We start from the raw sequence: 8058 nt of genomic DNA, 5'->3' as shown, positions 1-8058 counted from the left end.
ATCTTTTTTCTTTGACTTTTTTCACTTGTATAATTATGTAATTATCTTAACATTACAACTTTTTTATCAAAATATCCCATGTACTCACAACCCAGTGCATAAAACCCATAAAAGTTTTTTTATATATATATTTTGAAACTGCACAAAAGCATCTTAAATGATCAAAACCTATCCAGAATGTCAGACTTTGAAAATGTACACAGGAGCTGACCTTTATTTTATTTTATTTTCAATCAATCTCTCTCGTTTTTCTCTGTTCATTTGGTGATGTTTGTCTTCAAAACTGATGTCATGAGTTGCCAGAATTCAACGTGACGTCTTTTAATGTCTTTGTATTTCACAATATTTCAAATATTCGGTTTAGAAAGGGAGACAGTTTGATCAACTGGAAGTTTTTTTTTTACATTTTCGCCTCATGAATAACTTCATAAATAAAGTTTCCAGCGAATTTCCACAAACTCATGGCATCTGATGTGGTTTCAGGATCAGGTGGGGCTTGTTTTCTTGGCATCTGATGTGGTTTCAGGATCAGGTGGGGCTTGTTTTCTTCTTCTTCCACTCCTAGTTTCCCCGTCATTTCCTGCTGTAGAAAAGTAAAAATCCCAATTTTACCCGACGTTTCCTGTTCTGTGCTGTGTCCTTTCCTGTCACAGATCCCGTCTTTCCTCTTTATTTTAAATCCCTTCATTCATCATCCAAACTGCTTCTGTGCCACAACCTGTACACCAAGTTATTCAAAGTGCTGTGTTAAATTCATTCAGATGTGGAGCAAAGGTGAAGAGGAAGGAGAGGAAGATGACGAAGGAGAGAAAGAAGAGGACAATGTTGACGAAGAAGAAGAGGAGGAGGAGGAGGAGGAGGAAGAAGAGGATAATGACACGTCAGCTGAGACGGAGGGACCGTCCTCGAGTTTCGACGACTCGACTGAGAAACCAACGGAGGAGACTCAGAGTCCTGTAGGTCGATTATAGATTCATTTTATTCGTTTATTATCGTGTTGACACTAACATGTAACATCTGATCTTCCCAGAAGCCTGAAGAGCTGAAAGAAGAGTCCATACCTGATGGGGAGCAGAAAGGTTTGTTTAGTCAGCTGCATCCTCAAAAAGCAGAGATTCACCTCAACTGACTGAATTTTGAACGTAACTGTGTTTGTGTCAACAGCAGCTGAAATCACGGAACAGCCCGACACTACAGGTCAAGAAAAGAAAGATGACGGCACCAAACCAGCCAATGGGACGACAGAAAGCAACTCCAAAAGCCAATCAGGCGCCAACAAAAAGGTCTGAAAGCCGAAGAAACGAATGTGACAGACAGGTTCTGGTTCTAGTCCTTCATCTCTCCCCTCTCCTCTCAGCTCTCTCTCTTCAGACGGCTGTCCTCCTCTAGGTCGAAGCAGACCGACAGGGACCAAACCCCAGCGGAGGCTGCCACCCGCGGGGATGCAGCCGTCCAGGGAGCGCCGCCCTCTGCTGCTGCTGCTGCTGGGAGCGGCGACACAGAGGCGAACGGAGGCGGAGCACAGCAAAGACCTCTACCATCTGGAGCCCGGGGGCCTCGCTCTGGTGCTTGCACAATACTGTGATGAAGACTCTAAGGTGGCCTCAGTGAGTTAAGAGTCAGACCAAAGTGTGCAAAGGTTCATTAGCAGTGCGACTTAAAGGGTCCGTGTGGAGTAAACTCACCAAGACATTTATAAAGCTGTATTTTAAATCCAGCATTCTAACTTTCAGTCTTCTTCTCTACCTTTGGTGGCACATTGCAGGTGTAAAACTCCACAGGGAACCTTTAACTGTGTTTTCAAGTCGTTCCCCTCGAGGATGACGGCGTTGTCATATAGATCTGTGGTGCACGGTATCATCCAGCTCCTCTGTAGAGCTGGACCAGATCAGATGAAGCCTCTTCACTTGTCCTCCCACAAGAGATGCGAACATTGCTGCTGTGACGTACAGGTGTACTCCAAGGGTGTGTCAGTACTCTGTGACATCACGAATGGGCGGGGTTACGGGTGGACACTTTTGACCACACCTTTCAGCCACAGAAGGCAAAAAAAAACTGAGAGGCAAATTTTTAGTCACTTGGTAAATGTCTCTTTAAAGGAATACTCCACTAAAAACCTTTCAGACACCTACGGCCCGAAGCCTCTGAAAAGTTACCCATCTGTGAAAATGGACTCCAAATGGAAACAAAGGCTAGACTTCCATCTACTCAGTTGATTCATTGTTTGGGCTACAAAACACCAGAAAACAATAAAAGGGAGCAAGTCATAACATCAGAGACACTGGAACCACCAAATATTTGGTAGAAAATTAAACATAAGATTAATAGATTGTGAAAATAGACATTATTTGTGCATTGGCTAATAATTTCCACTCTTTTTTGTCGTCTTAAGGTCATAAAAAGATGCCAAAATGTTTAAATAATGTGTCTCTAGATGTCTAGACACACAGAGTGGGGCTTTAACAGGAGCCATTGATCTGTAAGTTCACTCCTGGGAAAGCTTCTCAGCTTTAAGGAGGCATTACGGAGACGTGGAAGCGAGCGTTCAGAACAAAACAAACTTTTCAGGAGTGGTTTCAAAGTTTCTACGCATGTTTGTGCGTTGCCGTGTCCTTTGGAGTCCACTTTGACTGCTGAGACTGAGCAAGGTTCAAACTTTTCAGAGGCGAACTTTCAAACACGTTTTTAACATAATCGTCCTTGGTTTGGCGACCCCTGTGGAAACTGATGGCAAGCGCACTTTAATAACAGAGCTCTGTTCCTTTTAGTGACAAGTATGTCACACTTCCTGTAGCTTCTTCACAATAAAAGCCACCCTCAGTTAGTTAAAGGTGAATGCTTTTAAGGTGAAGCAGTAGCAGGATGTGTGAAACTAGTCTGAAGCCAGACCCCACCACTAACAATGAGAGGTTGTTACTTGATCATGATGGGTTTCCTTTTGTCGTGACGTCATCAAAGACAATCCTGCTTAATCACCTGACATGATTTCTGTGAATTTGTCTCCGTCTGGAGCGACCAGCATGCAGCTTTATATCAACCACTACACTTTCAACCACTGTCTGTTCACAAGTGACCTACAGCTGAGCCTCTTCCTCCACCAGTATGGCCAGAATCACCGTGTTGCTGGGCGGTTTTTAACTTTAAAGTTTGTAGTTTTTGTTGTGTGGCACATATATAAATATATTTTTTAATCTATCCAGCAGCTGAGCCTCGAGGCGTGCGTGCGTGTGTGTGTGTGTGTGTGTGTGTGTGTGTGTGTGTTTTAAACTGAGGATGTAAATAATCTTATTTATTGTTAAGCACATTTGCACTTTTGATGTGACTTGTATGCATTTTAAAGAGATGCATAAGTTTTATACTCTGACATGATAATCGTCATTTAACTATCAACTTCATTTTTTTTATCATTTGGATTTTTTTGTGATATCAGTAAAGCATTTTGATATAAAGATGAACGTGTGTCATTGTGTTTGTATATGTTTACTGTTTAATTATTATTATTACAACATACAGGCTGACCTACCTAAGTGGTGGATGTTGTTGGGGCTGTATGCAGTCTGGAAAGAATCCCTACACACACTATACAAGGCTAAAAACTACTATTTATGTAGCCCAGTACTGTATTATATATATATTTATGAAGTATGTTGTTTAACGTGAAGTATAAGGTCACCATCCATCCATTTACTTTAACCACTTATCCTCATCAGGGTCGCGGGAGGCTGGAGCATATGTTGCTATCTCTTAATGTACAATTTAAAAACTGTATCAGCCACAACAACAAGCTTAAAGGTCCAGTGTGTAGAGTTTAGTTGCATGGTGTAATCGCTGCATTGCATTCTCCTCACATCACCCTCACCTTCCTAGTGTAAAAGAGAAACAACACTTGAAAGGCCATGTCTAGAGTCAGTATTTTAGTATTTTTTTAAGTAACAAAAATAAAAAAGATTCTTATTTTCAGGTGATTATCCATGCATGAAAACATAGTTATGAATATTATATTCCATGTCTTCCTTTTTCTGAAAATCTTACACACTGCACCTTTTAATGTCAAAATTTAAACAGCCACAACTGTATACGCACAATACGCTTCCGTATTTTTTCACGTTCTGTGTATAACTAACTGTATATTATAATAATTAATATTATAATTTAGTATAATGTAATAAAATATAATGTAATAAATATAATAAGTATAATAAAATATAATATAGTATAATGTAATATAATAAAATATAATTAATATAATATAATGTAATATAATATAAATATAATTTAATATAATGTAAAATATAATATAGTATAATAAAATATAGTATAATATAATGTAATAAATATAATAAAATATATATAGTATAATAATGTAATATAATATAATGTAATGTAATGTAATAATATAATGTAATGTAATGTAATGTATATAAATAATATTATCTAATGTCCTATAATATAATATAATGTAACGTAATGTAATGTAATATTGTTAATACTGTTGGTAAATAAACGTTAAGGCGTTGCCATGGTTACAGCGCTACGGTTGCTAGGCTGGTAGCTAACGGTCGTCTCTTCTTCTTCGTGGGTTGCTCTTTGTTGACAGCTCGCCGGAAGTTCGCAGCAGCAGCTTCCTGTTCGCTCTCCGCTCTCCTCTCTGTTTTTCTCCTCCGTGAATTAAAAACACTTTTTTTTAAACACATTTAAAATCTGCAGCGTGAGTCGGACCCGGAGGTTCATGACAGGATGGAGGAATATCAGAACGGCAGCGAGGTTTGTCTGTTTGAACCGACGCGTTTCTTTAAATACGTCGAGCTAAAGGTGGTTAGCACCAGCTAGCCACTCCCAGTGTGAAACTATTTAACTTATCACGTTAAAGCTCGTTTAAAAACACAAACATCATGTCTGGGATTAACTATATTTACATTATGAGATGTCGCTGGGTGTTAGCGGACTGTTGGAAGTGACATTTGGACTGATATCACTGTTTTCAGTTAGCATCCAGCTTTACTGTAGTTTTCTAATGAGAATGGACTACAAATACAGACAGACAGACAGACAGACAGACAGACAGACAGACAGACAGATAGATAAACAGACAGACAGACAGATAGATAGATAGACAGACAGATAGACAGATAGACAGACAGATAGACAGATAAACAGGCAGACAGACAGATAGACAGATAGACAGACAGATAGACAGATAGACAGACAGATAGACAGATAATAAACAGACAGACAGACAGATAGATAAACAGACAGATAGACAGACAGACAGACAGACAGACAGACAGATAATAAACAGACAGACAGACAGAGACAGATAAACAGACAGACAGACAGAGACAGATAACAGACAGACAGACAGACAGACAGACAGAGACAGATAAACAGACAGACAGATAGATAAACAGACACTTTATTGATGCCTCATGTAATGAGCAGAGTAAACATCTGTATATTCACATGGTAACCTGTCGTCATGACGACTCTCTTGTCTCTTTGTTGTTGTTCAGGGATCTTTCAACTCTGAAGAAACTGACGGCATCGTCAAAGAGGTAACATTAACCTTCAACATGAAGTTTTCCACCTCATCGGCTTCATACAGCCATAACCAGAGTGAAATGTTTAGATATTTAATATATATTATTAGAAACCGTGAGATCTAACGTCTACTCTTTTAATTCCTCTTAATGTTTGACAGTGAGCGCTCACAGAGTTTTAACGAATGTCTAGATAGATTGTTCCTTCTCAAAGAGTCTCTAAATAAGTTTTTATGTATTTGTACTCGAGCTCGTTTGGCAGTGAGACCCCTCAGGTCTTTGTAAAACATCCAACACTACAGAAATCTTAACCGGAGCCTCTTCCCGCTGTGGAGCAGGACAGTGTTTGCTCTTCACTTCAGTCTCCTCGAGGGTGAAACAGCACCCGCTGACTCCCACATGACTTGCCGACGCTCACTCTGTTATCCGTGTGTTCATCCCAGTGCATCGAGAGCGTCGTGGCCGGTGACGACTACAGCCAGAGTCAGGTGAACAAATGGACCGCGAGCATCGTGGAGCGCTGCCTCACGCAGCTCGTCAAACAGGGGAAACCGTACAAATACATCGGTATGTCTTTGTCTCCGTTATCTGAGTTGGGAGGAAATGAGTCGTGTGTTTTATATAACATGGAATAAAGTGTTGATTGTGTGCTGATTCTCCGTACAGTGACGTGTGCTGTGATGCAGAAAACCGGAGCGGGCCTCCACACAGCTAACTCCTGCTACTGGGACACTGCCATGGACGGTAAGCAGCTCAGCGTCACTTCATTCGAACTTCTACTCTCCAAAAAACAGCCAATCAGAATGAGGATTGTTTGATTTATTGCCAGTGCTTCACTCAGTTCTCTTCTCTTTTCTTTTGTTGGGTCCTGCTCCCTTTGTTTCTCTTCTGTTCTGTTTTCCGTAGTTCCCCTTCTTTTGTCTTTTTTGTTCCAGCTGGGAACAACTTCATCGATCTCACCTCATTTGTACCCAGCTTCTCGTAAGCTGCCCGCTTACCCGTCTGCTTGTTTGTCCCTGCAGGAAGCTGCACCGTGAGATGGGAGAATCGCACCATGTACTGTGTCGTCAGTGTGTTCGCTGTGGCTATCGCATAAGACACACACACACACACACATATCGCCACAGAAAGAGTGCAGTATGTTCCTGCGAACGCCAGGGGGCCACCATGTGCCACATGAGTCCACATCCACACATCAGCCCTCAGATGCATGTAAACATCGTCGTCTTAACGTATTTATCTCCTCGTATCACAGCAGCGCTTTAATATTTGGCCGTATTTAATCACCCGGTGAAGCCTGACAGCATGCAGCAGCTTCAAACGACACATTCAGACGGATCCTTTCGTGTTTTGTTTTATTTTGTGAATCAAGTCGACGAGAGAGAGAAAGAGGATTTTTTGGAAAATAAACGAAGAGATTTATGAAGGAACCAAAGTCTTCTGTCGTGTATTATCAGTGAACTCTACTCCACTAAAGTTAAGTCGTGTTTATATTTTCTCAGTTTCATCGTCTTGTAGTTGTGACGTGTAACAACACAGGTGTTACCAATGATACTAATTAAGGCTCCTTTCCATTTGTGTGTTTGCCCTGAGCCCTCATTAGGACCCCCTCATAATCCTCACACAGATTAAAACATGTTTGCTGCCGTGTGTACTAGTAGATGCAATAGGGATTATTTATATTCTGAACTTTTCAACCCAAATACTTCAGACTTAGGACGATAAAAACTCCTGAAATCACTGTGACGCACCACGTCAATCTGTTTCTTCTAAGATTCTTAATGTAAGTGAGCGTCAGTGCCTCAGAATGTTTTGTTTTCATTCATAATTATGCACTTTTCAAACGATATACCATAACTTTATTTATTTATTTATAGAATTTATTCATTTCATGATTGAGAATCGTGTATTTAGGCTACACGACTGTAAAGAACTTAAAATGTGCTTCACTTTTTTACCAGCTGCAACATCAAGTGAAGTTTACACAGGAATTAATTTATATTTATGATGTTTATTGTTCTAAAATAGGTCCGCATCATCTGCATAATGAGTCATTTCATACTTAAAGTTTACTTTGCTTTTAATACCTTTTGTACTTCAGTTAAAGTACAGGACCTTTTATTTGTGTTTCTGTTTATCAAAGGTATTTTGATCAACATTTAAAGGTCCAGTGTGCTCTATTTCCAGAATATGGCATTCATAACTGTGTTTTCATTAGTGTGTAATCACCAGAAAATAAGAATCGTTTTGTTTTGTCTGTAGTTTTTAGTATCGACAGACGCCATGGGTCATCTTCCAAAAGGAAATTCATTCAGAATTGTGACTAATTTCTTGAAGCTACAATAGAAATGTCATCATTCACGGCTGTTTAGTCTTCGGTTGTGTAAGATAGTGAGAGAATATACAAAACTAATTCTAAAGTGACCTCTTGAAATATTTTATCTGACACAATCATGCTGACCACATCTTTGAAGACTATACTTTGAAATGCGGGCTTGGTATAATAATATTTAATTCATGA

The 8058-nt window shown here is 39.8% G+C and overlaps 2 protein-coding genes across 6 annotated transcripts in view; both read left to right on the top strand.

Annotated features, from left to right (window-relative positions):
• The window catches only part of rpgrb (retinitis pigmentosa GTPase regulator b), a 12669-nt gene extending 9231 nt beyond the window's left edge, over positions 1-3438 (top strand). The window contains exons 14-18 of one of the 5 annotated variants that reach the window (XM_027291569.1): positions 762-956; positions 1031-1079; positions 1165-1283; positions 1358-1607; positions 1766-3436. In XM_027291569.1, the coding sequence (XP_027147370.1) occupies positions 762-956; positions 1031-1079; positions 1165-1283; positions 1358-1585 (591 nt within the window). In that variant the 3' untranslated portion in view covers positions 1586-1607; positions 1766-3436. Of the gene's footprint in view, positions 1-761; positions 957-1030; positions 1080-1164; positions 1284-1357 lie in introns of all 5 variants that reach the window. The other 4 variants (XM_027291571.1, XM_027291570.1, XM_019258273.2 and 1 more) reach the window with 4 other exon arrangements.
• Positions 3439-4579: 1141 nt separating this feature from the next.
• Positions 4580-6963, top strand: LOC104937236 (dynein light chain Tctex-type 1-like). Its single transcript, XM_019258276.2, has 5 exons — positions 4580-4764; positions 5511-5552; positions 5981-6104; positions 6204-6281; positions 6560-6963. Exons 1-5 carry the CDS (start codon positions 4738-4740, stop codon positions 6631-6633), a joined length of 345 nt encoding a protein of 114 aa, XP_019113821.1. The 5' UTR covers positions 4580-4737; the 3' UTR covers positions 6634-6963.
• The last annotated feature ends 1095 nt before the right edge of the window (positions 6964-8058 follow it).

This window comes from Larimichthys crocea, chromosome XIX, assembly GCF_000972845.2.
Source record: "Larimichthys crocea isolate SSNF chromosome XIX, L_crocea_2.0, whole genome shotgun sequence".
Lineage (NCBI taxonomy): Eukaryota > Metazoa > Chordata > Actinopteri > Sciaenidae > Larimichthys > Larimichthys crocea.
Note: the sequence above shows the minus strand (reverse complement) of the source record. Positions and strands in the feature narration are given on the sequence as shown.